Source organism: Halictus rubicundus, chromosome 15, assembly GCF_050948215.1.
Source record: "Halictus rubicundus isolate RS-2024b chromosome 15, iyHalRubi1_principal, whole genome shotgun sequence".
NCBI lineage: Eukaryota > Metazoa > Arthropoda > Insecta > Hymenoptera > Halictidae > Halictus > Halictus rubicundus.
The window spans coordinates 5,595,271-5,612,209 of NC_135163.1; the positions used below are offsets into that span (position 1 = coordinate 5,595,271).

The 16,939-nt window shown below is 41.0% G+C and overlaps 2 protein-coding genes across 2 annotated transcripts in view; one reads left to right on the top strand and one right to left on the bottom strand.

Moving 5' to 3' along the window:
* The window catches only part of LOC143361483 (uncharacterized), a 37,769-nt gene that overhangs the window by 15,399 nt on the left and 5,431 nt on the right, over window positions 1–16,939 (bottom strand). Inside the window, exons 2-4 of the mRNA XM_076800908.1 lie at window positions 15,093–15,360; window positions 4,585–4,682; window positions 3,858–4,010 (exon numbers count right to left, since the gene is read on the bottom strand). Coding sequence (XP_076657023.1) covers window positions 3,858–4,010; window positions 4,585–4,682; window positions 15,093–15,360 — 519 coding nt within the window. The remainder of the gene's footprint in view (window positions 1–3,857; window positions 4,011–4,584; window positions 4,683–15,092; window positions 15,361–16,939) is intronic.
* LOC143361485 (ester hydrolase C11orf54 homolog) overlaps window positions 1–16,939 on the top strand; it is a 46,350-nt gene that overhangs the window by 14,264 nt on the left and 15,147 nt on the right. The gene's annotated exons all lie outside the window — the stretch shown is intronic.

Sequence of the window (16,939 nt, forward strand, 5' to 3'; positions counted from 1 at the left end):
CTATTTTTGTCGTATTGTTTGTAATTTTACTCGACGCCAAATTGGTAATGTGACTGAATGTTTATCTTGAATATTTTAGTCTCACGTTTCACAGTAGCTTTCGACCGTTACTATTGTACTGTCATATCGCGTTTGTTTGTGCAATTTATGAAACGTTATATCCATTTTTCTTTTACTCACGGTAACCTTTATGCAATTTGCAAGCAGCAATTTTATTACGAGCAGAGAACCTGTCGTTGTTCATTAAAGTACAGAAGAGGAGCTTCGGGCAATTAAAGAAACTCTTTGTCTGTCTACCGAGCATCGTTCATTTTGCGAATTATTAATGCTAATTGTTCGGTGATCACTATTTTGGATTTTTAATTACAAACATATTGCCTTCAAATGATTTCAATCTTTATTTGCATTCCCAAAAGCACTTCCAATGCTTGCAGAGTATTAATTGCAGTACTATCGTCCTAGAAAATCGGATCAACACAGTTCGAGTCTCATTTTTGGAATCTTGATTTTTTCCTGGGTGTTTCAAACGGATTTTCCAGGTTTTTTGTGGGACGATACCGACGCGGTTGGTCTCGAGAAAAACCGGGCACCGGTTACATATTTTTATAATCGATCGATACACGCCAAGACGAATGCGACACCGGCGTCGCTGTTATAAAAGCGTGTCTCGCTGCTCGAACGCAGTACGTGTTCTTTCTGCTGCGTCTTTCGGAGCTCTCTTCGTTAATCAGCCGTGGCGATATCGTCGAATTGACGGGGTCGCATTGACGCCGCTCACCTGTACCGGGTGGCCATTCTAAATTCTACATTGCCTTCGTCCCATCAGTTCCGCGATTTGCGACAACTTGTTCCCCTTTAATTTTGTCTTGAAACAATTAACAGTTTCAATTTCTCCTAAATCCTGCTTTTGTTTTGCAATCTCATCTTTCCTGCGCTTTCAGTAATTTTTTTCTCTTCGATTGTGTCTGCAAAAAAAAATTAATAAAAGAAAGAAGACATCATTCTGCAAAGGTTTCAATTTTTCCACAAAATTTATACAGAAAATCAAACCGGACCATTTTCGAGAAATCAACAGCTAGCGAAAACGTATAATAAAACAGTTCGTATTTTTGTTGACAATAGTGGTACGACGATAACACGGAGTTTCGTCAGCGACCAGTCCCAGTTTCATACTTTTCACCAGCAACGTAGATTGGGCGCTTGTGCACTCGTCCCACGGTGTTCTCGGTGCTTTATTTTTGTATACTCACGCGATATTAACACGACCGAGCCCCATATTGCTGCTCATTCGATGCGTCGCCGCCTCACGGCACAGTATTAGAATGCACAAATATGCGAGTGCACGCCGAGCGATTCCAATTCTAACAGGATTTCCATCGAGCTGCGAAATTCCTGTTCCCCGCTCCTCTCTTTTACGATTTGGTGGCATAAAACAACCGGGACTGCAATTTAACGAGATACCGCGGCGAACGATTCGGCGAGAACATTGTTACCCGGTGCACTCAGATACTTATCAGTGATAAGTTATCACTTATCACTGACAGTATTTTCAGACACATTCATTCTAATATGCCGCGGGAGAAATTTAAATTTTGGCGAAACCGCAGCTTTTCGTAGGCCCAGTCAATTTTTGGTGGGTCTTGCAAATTTTTACTAGGCTCTACAATTTTTCTTTAGGCTCTATAGTTCTTCTTCAGGCTCTACAATTTTTCTGTAGGCTCTACAGTTCTTCTGTAGGCTCTACAGTTCTTCTTTAGGCTCTACAGTTCTTCTTTAGGCTCTACAGTTCTTCTTTAGGCTCTACAGTTCTTCTTTAGGCTCTACAGTTCTTCTTTAGCCTCTATAGTTCTTCTTCAGGCTCTACAATTTTTCTTCAGACTCTACAGTTCTTCTTTAGACTCTGCAATTTTTCTTTAGGCTCCACAGTTCTTCTACAGGCTGTACAATTTTTCTTTAGGCTCTACAATTTTTCCATGGTGTCTAGAATTTTCCTTTAGGCTGCACATTTTTTCCGCGGGCTCCACAATTTTTCTGTAGGTTCTACAACATTTGTAAATTCTGAACATTTCTTCGTAGGTCCCACAAATGTGGGATATTGGGCAACTCTCTCGATATCGCGTACGCGCGAGAGAATCGTACAAAACGGTAAACTGATAATATCCCGGTTTAGCGTGCAGACGTTCTTCCGCAGCCGGGGGCTGGTTCGAAGAATTCTCTCGTCGCATTCATTAATCGAGTGGGAAAGGCACGCGGAAAGGGAGAATCCTCCGCTACCGAAGGTTGAATGGAAATTCAACAAGTGTCGGAACGGAAGGCTCGAGGGAATAGAGGCCACCGCCGTAACTTTCCGTACGACATTGCATGCACAAAGGGTGGCGTTACAATTACTACGCCGCGTAAACCCACCACTCCGTTTCATTACTTTTCGACCATGCTCTCTTTCTGTGTACCATCAAGAACGCTATACTCTAATTATTTTAAGGCCTCTCTCCATATTTGTCCTCTCCACCTCCTATCTGCCATCTCGTTATACTTCCGCATAAGCAGCAAAGCGAATTTATTCAATTTTCAGGCTTGAAACTCGAATAGAAAAATTGATAGAAATTGATGAACATTTTCTTTCCAATGCAATTTTATTCGGTACCAGCGTTGTTAAACTGCGGATCTTTATAACAAACGTGCAACACAAAACTGTGAGGACTTTAGAAGTATTTAATTATTAAGATGATTAAAAGAGAAAACAAGATAAGGAACATTTTTGCATTTGACCAATCGATTTTCGGCACAAATCCACATTCTACGAACTTATGCTGCGACCCAGTACATCGTTCAATCATTTTTCTCGTAAATGCATCAAATCCGCGATCTAGTTATTAGTCATCAAGCGAACGGAATCGAAACGATTGGAACCTTTTTCAGTGCCGCTCATAAAAAGGCTCTTTCCCGACGCGGTGTAACGTAAACAAGTTTGCAACTTGGAGGCGAGACTTCTTATTAATATTCGGACACTCTTAAAAAGACGATAACATTTTCATTATTGGATTCATTTTGTTTCACTGCGTGACGAAAATACTAAAAGTTGTATTCTATAATTCATCTGGACCGATATTGAAAATTTTTAAAATATATTTTACGGTTCTGCATCAATCATACGTACAGTGTCAGTCTCATAATTGATGGCACAAAAAGGGACCCAAGCGACTTCAGTTTTTCTGCCAAACTAGACGGATTAGTTTACCAGATGATATGCAATGAAAATTTGATATGTAACGCAAACAATAGAATTCAGTATTTTCTCTTTAATTTTTTCACAATTTTTTTCCTGGTCATCTGGTAAACATAGTTCTAACTTCTAAAGGAAATCGAAGACGTGTACGGTCGAATGTTTAAAAAACTTAGCGTCTTTTTAGGAGTGTCCGAATATTGAATTCTGTTTTGGTCTATTTTATTCTGCCGAATTCCAAATCGTACGGTCCAATATTGTGAAATTTATCGTCTTTTTAAGAATGTCCCAATACTATTGTGAGTCACTGTACACAGGGAGGAGACTGCGACTTCCTGCAAGAACATAGTCAGGTGAAGTTGACAGACTGTCGGTGGCTGTAGGCGAGAGTCTGCCGAGATTATTCGAGCGATAACGTCTAAAAATCGTGTGCATGTAACGAACAGGTGGATCGATCTCGATAGAGAACAGGAGAGTGCGAAGAGATGGAGAGAGAAACAGAGAGGGAAGGGTGGGAGGATCAAAGGGGAGCCGTAAGGTACATGAGGGATATCTGACGTCACTACCATAACGGCGTGAACCACACACGGACCTCGAGACCTCGAGTGTTTGCCTCTGTCGATCGATTCGTTACCTGAAATCCTCGAGGCGTGCTTGGAAGGCCTCTTTGCTGACCACGCCATAGGTCTGCGTCTTGCTCTCATCCCCCGGCACCGGGACCAGGGGCCACGTAGTCATGTTGTGGAGTGCCTGATCGGTTATGGCGAACCTCTGCGTCAGGTTTGACCTTCAACAGAACCGAGAGACCATGGTTAATACGTTTTGCGTCGATAGTACTCGCCGCGCGACGCGACGCACAGTGGTCGATACGCGTGAAAAATAGGACAAAAATGATGAAAGAAATGATTTTAGATTGTTCAAAATTGTTATACAATCTTGCTTCATTCGTGTCTAACAAATGAACGAATGTTCCATTAGGTTTACTTCGAATCTGGGTTAGCATGGTGCTGAATACTCCCTGAACGAACGTGACCCGTTGATTAAAACGATTCTTTGATACTGGAAGAACCCTTTAGCTCCGCGTCCAAAACAATGAAAACAGATGTGGGCTAGCGTACCCTAATCGAAGCTGGCTCGAATACCAATACTACTAGGATTTCAATGAAAGAGTCGTGTTCCGGAATACGAGAGCAGCTCGATTTCGATTGTCCACAGAGATCTAGCTATTGATCGCGGTGTGTAGATCAGTATCAGGCGTTTTCTAGTGGTGTCCTAGGAGTGTTCACTGTTCAACATTCTGGCGAAATAACAGTTATTCGCGGAGAATTGAAATTGCATTTACAATTCCAATTGGTAGATACCTCAGGGTGCTGCCATTGGTGTAGATGAAGAAAGCAACCTCAGATCTTTCAAGCTGCATCCGCGTCACCACCTTCCCCAAGTCTGTGGCGATCGTCACCTAGAACCAATCAATCAAACACATTCAATCAATACAAAAATTTCATTTTATAATCCATTTAGTAAATCACGATCAGCAGAGAAAAAATTTGAAAATAGTATTTGAAGAAACAAAGGCTTTGCAAATACGATATATCAAATGACATTTAGAAATCAACAATTTTGCTGTTTGCTCGTGCGAGGTGCAAAGAATTTCCAAGAAAAATTGCAAATAGTCGCTCAGGTGGCCGGCTATTGACACAAGGGTTAAAACAAAGCAGTCTATCCTCTATTTATATTGTCCTTGTCTTGAGCCCCATTCTTTAAAGGACATTCCCGCGTGGCCAGCAATTCCGAGAGTTCCGCGAGTCGACTTTTCTATTTGTTGGCGAAACCGTTCTATTTCCGACGAGCGTGTCGTTTTGTAATTCTTTTTTTAATAGTGGCCGCAAGCTGTGCAAGCTGGTCAATCGATATTAAACGATACGGCAGCGAGAGATAGGGTGCGTATTAATAGCGTGATTCCTTCGACTCGTGGCGAGAGATGTCATCGACGAAGTTAGCTTGCTTCTCTCTCGTGGTTCTTTGGAGCGAAGATTCTGTTTCGACGGTTACACCGTGTGTTTCTCCTATATCCGAGGAGAAATTCTCCTGTGCAAGGAGAGAGAGAGAGAGAGAGAGAGAGCCTTTGCACAGCTAATGGCCGGCGTTGTTCGCCAACTTCCGAGATACGATGGAACTAATCGTGCGAGGAAGGAAGGACAAAGTGGACCGAGCTGCTGAGTGGCACACAATGTTCCAGCCATCCGGCACTCGGATCTTGCTTCACTATCGTGCTTGCCAGAAATTCTTAGCACATTCCTTCCCGGCGACTAGTTAATATCGAGTGTAAGTTCGAAGCGATTGAAATCGGTTGTAACTTTAGCTTAAATTACATATACTTTCTTCCTGGATCTTGGTGACGTTCAAGTGTCGATCTTTGGCTTGATGAATTCAGCTCTTCGGCGAGGGAAGAGATCCAAGGACAGGAAATTGATATGAGCTACTGCTAAAATTGGTAGGAGCTACTGCTAAAATTGGTAGGAGCTACTGCTAAAATTGGTAGGAGCTACTGCTAAAATTGGTAGGAGCTACTGCTAAAATTGGTAGGAGCTACTGCTAAAATTGGTAGGAGCTACTGAAAAATTGATAGGAGCTGCTCTAATAAAATTGATATGAGCTACTGCTAAAATTGATAGGAAATACTAATAAAATTGATAGGAACTACTAACAAAATTGATAGGGACTACTAATAAAATTGATAGGAACTACTAATAAAATTGATAGGAACTACTAATAAAATTGATAGGAACTACTAATAAAATTGAGAGAAACCACTAATAAAATTGAGAGAAACCACTAATAAACACAATATGAGCTACTGCTAAAATTGATAGGAACTACTAATAAACTCTATATGAGCTACATACTGCTACAATTGATACGAACTACTAATAAAGTTGATACGAATTACTAATAAAATGGGTAGGAACTACTAATAAAATTGATACGAGCTACTTCTGACATTAATAGGAAGTACTTCTCAAATTGGTACGAACTACTAGAAACTTGATACAAAGTACTAATAAAATTGATAGGAACTGCTAATAAACTCGATATGAGCTACTGCTAAAATTGATATATGAGCTACTGCTGAAATTGACACGAACTACTAATAAAATTGATACAAACTACTAATAAAGTTGATAGGAACTACTTCTAACATTGATAGGAGGTCCTGCTCAAATTGGTACGATCTACCAATAAAATTGATACGGACTGCTAATACGATTGGTACGAACTACTAATAAAATTTATACGAAGTACTAATAAAATTGATACGAACTAGCAAGAAACAAGGCTGAAAATTGAGATTGTTTTAGCAATTGCTTACAGTGCTTAGGGGCTGTTAAGAGTTTTTCGGTGAGACATTATACGAGACGCATGGCAACCTGACGAAGGTCCATGTCCGTTAGCCTGTCTCGTCGTCCGCAGGACACGTTCAGGACACGTCCAGGACGTCCACCGTCGCGATTAATTCCGTCGCAGTAGATAAAGCGTCACCGGGTCAGCCGCGCAAAACTGACACCACTTCTCACTCGATATTTCAACCGTCCGTCGAAAGGTGCGTTTGCGAAAATCGGCGAACATCGCACGAACACATCTTTTTTTACGAAATTACAACAAACGTTGACTATTTATGCAATGTCGAATGTGTTCAGGCACTATTCGCAACCGTTGTATTTCTTGCTAATTGCAAATTCAGTAGTATTTCGAGATTTCTCATAACATGCAGAAGTGAAGCAATATTTGTACGCGTTATGAGGTTCTACAATAGTTGTACGAGCTCCCCTGTCCTCGGTCCTTAAGGGGTTGAAAGCCCGTCGCTCGGTAACTGGGGCGCTTGTCGCAAAAGCAAGCAGAAATTTGCTAACCTTTCCGTCGTCAACGTTTTATGTTCCTGCGGCCGTGCATCGTGATCGAGTTCGATATTGGCCGACCCCATTTCAAAGGGAAATTAAATTATTCCGGTACAAGCTCGAACCTGAGAAAGAATCTTCGCGGCTTCCACGATTTACATTGATTTTAATTAATGCTCCGTACCGGGGGCACGTATTTATCAACAAGTACAGCTGCACTGTTACACGAGAAAAAGGACAGAGTGCAGAAAATTTCACCTTAATTAAACTTTCCTGCAATAAATTCCCCGAAATGATCAATTACTGAACAATTTAATAAAAGAGTATTCTTAATATTGTATAATAAAAAATATATATTGCATAAAGTCTTCTATAAAAAAACTTCTATCAATGATCAATTCATGAACGTTTTCATAGACTATACTCAAACCCTTGCAAGAAATTATATACAACTTTCACGAACATCGAAATTTGTCAACTGGTTTATCGATTATAAATGATTAAAAGTAACGGTAATGGAAGGAAATGAGTAATGGAATTTTGTGAAGAGAATGGGCTATCCAACGTACCGCGCGGCCGTCTGTCAACAAAGCCTGATGGGAGTTGGGGTTGGCCGAGCAAAGAGGATTAACGTGCCTTAATTCCACCCCCGTACGATCGGAAAAATTTCCATAGCAAGACCGACTATAAATGAGATCGAAATTCATCGAGCAGGCTCGAGTGGTGTTCTCGGTATCGAGTTACTTGTTGAACGAGCAACGCGGCACCGCGAAGGCCGTAGAATGTAGAAGAACGAGCCTCCTCCACCACCCCTATTCGCAACCCCTATTGCCTCTTCACACCCTTCTCCCTCCTCGTCCTCTTCGATGTTTACCGTCGACGACGATTTCTCTTTTTACGTGTTGCTGCCGGACGAAACTTTCGAACCTGCGAATCGATGGACACAGAGACACCTGCTCGTCAAAGGCAACGACACTTACACCCTGCTGTCAATAATCGGCCATCACTTCCGGTCTGCTTTTCAACCAGGAATTATTTCGCGTCGCTGTCGGAACACCCGGCACTTTTATTTTTGGGCTACGGAGAGTTGCCGGATTTTTACGCAATTCTAGATCAACAGGAAAATTAGCGAGCGAATGGGGTTTGTTCTTTTGCTGTTTTCTGGAACACGATCAATCGGAAGTCATCGGGAAACCTTCTCACGCGTTCTCGTCGCGAAAAGAAATCTCTCGGACACTGTCCCCCATGGTGTTCACGGACACCATCGGATCGATTGCCGTCCCCTTTTATATTGCTTCTTGAGAACACCTGTCGCCATCGTCCATCCCGAAATCAGGTCAATATTTTCAAAATATCGATTTTATTGGCATCTTCCAGCTGCGCACCGACCGAAACGAACGTGCCTCCGACTTCGACTGACTGAATGTACTTCCGTGAAGGGATTTCCGAGATTCATAACCGCGTTAGGGGAGATACAGACACTCATGTCAAGAAAACGGCAGAATCAATTTTTCTCAGTCAATAAATAATACCACTACCCTCGAGACAAATTGATGAACACAATCTCAACAAAATCGATACTACTCTCTCTCTATTAAATCGCTATAATTTCCACAATATCGCACATTCAAGGGCAATATTCTAGAAACACTATCTTCAAACCCCATTCTTTACAACGATACCACAAAATCTCATTTTCCAAAATTTTAAAGTCAAGAAAAATTACTGCTCGCACTAAATATTATCTACAAATTGTGCCAGCAACCAAATCTTGGAAAAAAAATTCTGTTAACATCTCAAAGGATGTATCAATAGGATCGAGAAAGATTTTCAGGGCTAGCTTGCATACGTCTCTACAAAAAAATTCAGGATGATTCCTATACAAGTGGAAACTGAATTCGTTTTGTTCCGTTATCTCCGAGGGTAACAGGGAGGCTCGAGGGGGATGAAATAGTCGCGTTCTGGTTAACCCTGGCGTTGATTGAAAATCCAGCTATTCTCGCAGATCGATGGTTCGTAGGCACAATGGCGTGAGGAAACATTGTAAAGAAATTGACGCGCCGCGGGACAATGCGAGCTCGCCTTTGTCGATGGCCAATGCATCGAGCAACGATGGGATTGCTTGTTATCAGGCATCCGCGTCAAGACACGAGGCAACGTCGATTTAAAATGCAGTTCCACACCAACGATAAATAAAACAACTCCATATTTGTAATCCCGTTTTTCCCGCCAATCGATTCTAAACATATCCGGAATCATTTCCGTCATCTATGCACAAATTTAACGTAGAAATGTCTAAAATAATTTATTTAATCGACCAATTCAATGGAAAAGTGTCTAACGAACGTTCAAAATCCACGGTCGGCCATAAATCATTGTCAAAAATCGTTAAAAAATCGAAGTTGCACGGTTGGGTTCTCTCAACGCACTTTGCAACGGTGCCTAATTCAAAGGCAGATTATCGTCGCGACAATCTTGTCGATTGATAACTCTGAATGGGTAAAACCGAGTCATTAGCTGATCCCGAGTTCCGAGAGGCAGCACTAGCATCAGATAAAGTGTCGTTGGCGTGCGTCACAAGTGTCAGAATGACGCGAACGAATACGCAAATATTTACGCCGGATTTAAATGTATCTTACAGAAATTCGGTCGTGATCGATTCGATTGAACTATTGATACGTCGTTGAGATCGTCGACCACGAATCACGAACGGTACATCGAGGTCGTTAACTGATCCATGAATGTCGAGAATGATTGCGTTTGAAGCCGAGATAAAGTGCCGTTTGAACGGCGCGTGTTAAGGTCGATGCACATCTCACCGGCCGGCCGACCGGCCGTTTTTTCCCCGTTTATAAGCATTTTGGGGTCCGGGACAGCTATTAGAGAGGGTTCGAGAGGCTCGGAACAAAGGCACAGCGTGTCCTCTGCTACCAGAACCCCAGGGGTTCGCTGCCCAATGCTAGAGCCGGCCGGCTAGCCGGCTAGCATTCTCGACGAGAATGTTCGCAGGCTAGCCGGCCGGCTCGTAGCGTGGCAGTACGAAGACAGAATGAACATGCTGTATTTATTTAAAAAACTATCAACCAGAACTTTTCTGAGTTCCTCGTGGTAATAGATCTTGTTAAGGAATTTGAACGTTGTAACAAACGAAATAACAATTTATTACCACGCTAACGAAAAAGAAAGAATATCATCTGACAATCTGTGCGGTGAAACAATTCGTCATTATTTATTTCAAAAGCTGTTAACTAGAACATTTCAGAGTCCCTCGTGGTAATAGATGGGGAATACTTTGTTAAGGAATTTGAGCGTTATTAGGAAAAAGCTACCAGAATAATTAATAATACGGTACTCCCTTTCGGAGCTATAGGTTCGAGCTACCATTTGTTGGGTTTGAGGGGAACATCTGTCGTATTTTAAATAGGCAGGTAATTTTTCTTGTGAATCAAAAACACATGTTGAATGTGATAAATTATTAGATCTCGAGATATTTTCAAAAAATGTCATACATTTTCTTGTATTTAGTGAAATACAGCTACACTTTTTCAAAATCTTAGTTTTCGTACTCGAGTTACGATACGTGACTTGCTACTGAATTATGAAATGCTCACTCGTACAAATCGGTTTCTGTTATGATAACAATGTCGAAAGGGTGTTTACCTTTACAACATAGTTATGAAGTGTTTGAGTATCTTCTTCAATAAAGACATTTTTTGAAAATATCTCGAGATCTAATAATTTTTTTGCCATGGTACCCTAATCATTTTTTACGTAGAATGAAAGGAAGGATCTATTCTATTTAAAGAAATGATGCAATTGTTAATTGCACATGCACTGCAGCATCTAAAAAAAATTTAAAGGCCTACAGATGTAGTGCTCTTCGAACCATTTATCTTTCTCCTTTATCATTTTTTCGTAAATGCAATAATAACGGAGTTATGACTTGAAACAATTGTGTGGACCACCCTGTATAAGGATGTGCGATGCTGTTTCACTAATTGTAAGTGCCAGGAACGTTTCCTATTTCCATGGTGTTGTAAAGGAGAGGTACGGATAGATTACCTAAGGAGCTGTGGAGCCCCTAAAAACATTTTTTTTGTGCCACGCACAGCAGGGAACTGTCAACGCGCTCTCGAAAGGCCATCTGGAAAGGGTCGAGAGGCCAGAGAAGAAATTCGGTTCCAAAGCCTGACACGGTTGCCGCCAGTAAACGCTAGGGCCAAAACCAGGGTTATAATTTTGAGCCGGCCGGCCGGGCCGGTGAGATGTGCATCGACCTTTACCGAGGCAATTTCGGAGCTATTTTTACCAAACAGTTTTCAAACATTTCTTTTCACCTGTTCTTCAATCAATTCGTAAAAGCTTCATCATTTTTCTCAATGTTTTCACTTGTTCTTCAAGCTTATCAAATTTTATCCTCGAATTTTCAGTGCTTTTCTTGAATTCAATTCTCATTAATTGCATTTCAGAGGCTCAAAATGTTAAGATACTAAGCTTGGGTTACTCTAAATAAAAGAATCTAATGTTTTCGGTACTCCTCAAAGTCAATAAATATCCATCCTCAATTTTCCAGTGACTGTATTTATTTTTTAGAATACCTCGCTGCTATCCTTCTTGAGAATATGATCGTATAGGATTGTCTCGTTGCCGGGAAAACTCATTAGCGGTTTTTAATTCCCCAAGAGAGTGCAAGTTCTAGTTTGAATGAGCTCCATCGAGACAATATCTGTTATACGCACGCACCGGTCGCTCGCATCGATTGCGACACCGAAACACAGGAAAAATAAATAGCGACGCGAGCGTGATCGTTCGAGCGCAACGAGTTTAGCTACGAATTTCGAGGGCGAACGTACAATAAAACGAGCGCCGGGAAAACAACACGTTCCTAGACAGCGCGTGGCCCCATTTCCACAATTTCCGATAATTACATTAGCAAGCGGAATTGCTGGTATTTATTAAAAAACAAACTGTTTGCCGCGTTTCGCTTTAAATCGGAACACAACGGACGCGTGTCAAAACTTTCCCGTTCCCGACAACAGTTTCCGGGCCGAAATCGTATCGTATTTTCCTGAATTTTCTTCCCGTTGAAAATCCCTATGGAATTCAGAATCGCCAAACAAAGGTTTAAAGTTACGTCATTTGTTTTTCTATGGAAACAATCTATCGTTGCAACTGCTGTCGCGAAAATTTTTCAATCTTTTTTACAACGTCTGACGCAGTTAAAAAAATTTTTTGTCGAATGTTCTTCCGCGTGCTCGAAAGTGAGAAGAGAGAAACGCAAGTTTTTGAGGAAAGTTTAAAAATTATGTTATTCGTATTTTAACAACGGCAACGTGCTGTATTTAATATTGTTCTCGAATTGGTGCGGATTTATCGGTCAGCTGCGTTGTGGTTTAAAAAAACGTTTTCGATTGAAGGGTTATTCAAAATTCGTATCACGGAGTTTGAAAAATGGAGATTTTCCAAGAAATCGAAAAGCCGTAATACAGTACCACGACTATTGTTCCATCATTTTTACCGATTTTTGGAAAGCAGCGTCAACGTTAAACAAAATATTCGAAGATCCTCGATAATCCTTCAAAATCCCCGCGTTATTAAGAATTAAAAACACGAAGTTCGAAAAACGCAGATTTTCACTGTAACAACTATTATCCTACAATTTTGCCACATTTTTTGATAAGCTACGTGACATTTCAAAAAATTTATTAACAATTCCCCTGTTCGAGAGAGTAGAATTAAAAGTTCCATTTGGCAAACTAGAAAAAGTTCTATAATTTAATTTGAACGATAAAAATATCGAAAAAAGAGGAACCACGCGGCGAAAAAATCGAGAATGCTATAGTACTTTTTGCCGGGGATCGGCAGGGACGCAGAATGTGTGCGCAATTACGCCGTAATTAGATCGGACTCGCATAATTCAGGTGGGATCGATCGGCCGGACCGTCTAAAAGTAACGAAGGCACGGGTAAATGTCCACCACGCCTACGCGGACCGTCTGCACGAGCCCTGAACGATCGTTCTTTTGTTTCTTCGATTGTCCTCCGCACACAACGCATGGATCACGATAACGAATCGCCTCCGTCTATGATTTGTGGACGATCGCTCCCTCGGCCGGCGACGATCACCGGGAAAACGATTTCCCCTCGGCACAAATTACCGACTCCGTTCAATTCGATACATAAATCTTACAATATTACAGGTCGGGGGAGGTTGTTAGTCCTTATTTATCGTGATATTAAATATATCCGCGGTGAAAATGCTAATGGACTTTTTTCCCGGAAGGAATTCTCGCGATCCTATCGCAATCTCGTTCGGGATTCGCGTTTCCGGGGCTCGTATTATTGCTGAAAAGGGTCCTCAATGATCCCCCGTGACCCCACCGACGGTTTTAGTATACATATTTATGAATAAGTGTCACATTTTTTTCCGAAAATACCGAGGCGAGAGGTTGAGGATCCGCGCGCGCTTGTTTTCTTGGAAAGGCGAGGGTCAGCTTTGGAAACAAATTTTTTTATCGCTATAGGGAGTACTCGGACGAATTGAATTGCAAATAATAAGTACACATTTATTTTGGCTTCATTGTGCGAATTTATTTGAAATTTTAAATTGCTGTTTGAGGATAGAAAAGAAATTATTTTTTGTACTACCACAACAACGCACGAGGGGAACTATTCTTAACCTTTGGGAATGCCTTTCTCGATTACTATGCGCGACACCTGAGTGAAACAAAAAACAAATGGTGAGGGCACAATCAGCTTTCCATCGTATATCTTTTTCACAATTTTACAGTGTCCTTTTAAGCCAACAAAAAATTATTTTCTGGACTGGAATAAAAGCACATAAATAAACATGAAACAACCTCTAAAATTACAAGCGTATTTCTCGAAAACTATGCGAGGTATTTGAACGAACTAAAATGCAAAGAGTAAATGCGCATCGGCGCTTCACTTTGTGCATGTTTTTCAAAATTTTGAATTCTTGTTTAAGGGTAGAAAAAAATTTAGCTTTCGAAAACGTGTGAACAACGTGCACGAGCGCGAATGCTTTGCGAGTCGTCTGGTCGTAGGCGATCAGGCGATAATTAATTAAAATTGATGAGAATATTATTCGGTATATTCTAAAACGAGGAACCCTTTTAAGAAAGGAACACCCCGACACGGCTAGATGAAAATTATCGATAAATTCGAACCAACGACAGCCCTTTTCTGGCTGACCTCGGCGCTTCATTTTCCACGCCGATACCTTCTTTAATGCGTACCCGCCTCTTATGGCCTCGGACAGGCTAAATTTTTATTGCGTCACTACAAACTCGATGCCAAACAATATTTATTTGCGTATCAGAATCCCTCGGAAACCGCTCGGAGACGGAAAAATAGCGAGGAGCGAAAATCTCAGTTAAATAATCGTGTTTACAAATAAGAGTGACTTTCTATAAAAATAAAAAATTTTCCACTGTAATGTTTTAATCCAAACAATCGCACGAAACTGTGGCATAAATTATTCATATCCAAAAATTAGAATAAATTCGAAGAACTGTATAAGTTTACACGGAAAGATTATTTTTTGTCGTACACGAAAGGCTGAATAAATCTAAATAAATTCACGTCTTGTAATTTTTCTAAAACATTTGCAATGTTTCCAAAATATTTTTGTAAACTAATTATTCTAACCTCTGAAAAATATTTAAAAAGTTACCTTCTTTTTAACCCATTTGCATCATTCGCGTATATATAAGCTCGATTTATTTTTTCTTATTTATTATCTTTTACTTGGTTATTTTTGTACTTAAATATAATAAAAAAAAAAAAGTTTGTGCGATAGAGGCACAAACACACATTCTTTTCACATTTCCTTATGAAGCAAATAGGTTAAGAGTGCCCGAATATTCCTAAGAATCGCCAGTTCATATTTTGTTTTCGTTTTTTAGGATGTCCGAGCGTTACTGCGAGTTACGGTAGATTGTATTTGTTTACCTGGGTCTCGATGTCGGCGACCTCCTGCCGGTAGATTAGTATGTCGTGGAGCGTGTTGGCCGTTTGCACGATCAGCGCGAGAATCGGTATGAACGGCAGGATCAGCATCTGCAGCAGCTGGATACGACGTCCACGACGATGGGCAGGATCGGTGGCGCGTGCCCAGCATGTTTTCTTCCGGTTGGTCTTCGTCGCCGATACGTCGTCCGACGACAAACTCCTCACCGAACTGACTTCCACCACGCACGAGCCATTACGCGGCGACATACTGAAACCAATTTTACGAGTGACCCTTCAATCCCCGCTCAAAAACCCCCCAAACATTCTTCGACCCCCCCTACCACGATTTATTTTACCATTACCACCGTTCCGTAAAGGAAGAAGGGAGATTATGTTTATGGCATCCTTGTTGCACGCCCAATGACTTTACATGTTGTCCTTCGTTGAAAGCCGTGATTCGTCAGGTACATAATTCCGAGAAACTTTTTCCCTTTGCGAAACTGTGCCGCGCGCCGCTTCGTTACGAAGTTATTAACGAAAAACACGGACCAATCAGCGGACAGATTCCGGTTCGGCCAATCACAGCGCGGGACCTGTCGTCGATCCGGAATCCACCCGCTGTCGCCGCGGCCTGATTGGTCCGCGTTTTTCATTGATAACTTGTTAACAAAGATGCGGAGAACATTTTCGCAAAGGAAGAAAATGTTTCTTGAAATGGCCTCGCGAATCACCCCTTTGAAGGAAATACATTTTTCGAACACGATGAATGCACACAATTTCTACTTTTCATAAAAATGCACTATAGAACCATTATTGTAAATTAGGTAGTAATGGCACAGTAGTGAAATTTACAAAATTAGGTATATTGAAGAATGTTCCGCTATTCAGCGCTCTCTCCCGTCGCATTCTCCTAATCGATCGCGGCTAATATGCGCTTGCAATGTATGCAATTTCACATAAGTATCGTTTTATATTCTCAATATACTGCCCGTTATTAATAGTAAATTCGAGAATTTAGTAGAATTCTTTACTATTCTAGATATATACAAAAGCGCATTTCCCGAAATCTACAAAAATTTAAAAAAAATCAAACAAAATAAGCACAAAGTATGAAAAATAATTTCTGAAACTGGAACAATACAATAAAGAAAAATCATCGGAACTAGTAGATTAGACTGCGGAATGTTTATGCGGATTAAAAATTGTCTAACGTCCTCTGTAAGAAACGGAAGTTAAACGAAACTGTACTTCCGGTTTGAATAATTCCAACCAGTCAAATACAATATGACAACATCGTTCAATTTTTCTACCGTCTTTGTATCGAATTGGAACGAAAATCCGTAACGTTTTTCAATTAACATTTAAAGATAAAATTAATAATGAATAAATATCTTAATTGTATCTTTGAACAAAAAAAAAAAAACTACGCGCTTTCGTTACCAATAGTTTTGCATTTGACTAATCCATGTTTGTCATGAATGCATGCATACATAGAAATGATATATAGAAATGATTGTGTACAGATCGCAAGATGATGGTTCGCAGGTGCATACAGATTGAGATCGTCGCCGAAGACGTTCCGTGGGCGTGCATTGTGCACGCGTGCGTGCATCCAAACCGGGGCAAGCACTGTAATTAAGCTGTGCGAGCTATTTTACACTTAACTGTATTAAGAGGAGGCTGTCCGGGCAGCATGCAGGGGTCATTCTTTAACCGATCCGGTGCCTGGGCTGCATGTGCATACACACGTTCGAGTGCATCCATCGCATCGCGCGCGACGGCTATCGATTAAACCGCGACGAATTGGATTCTTGAGCGAGACGTCACCGTTCGACATTTCAATCTGG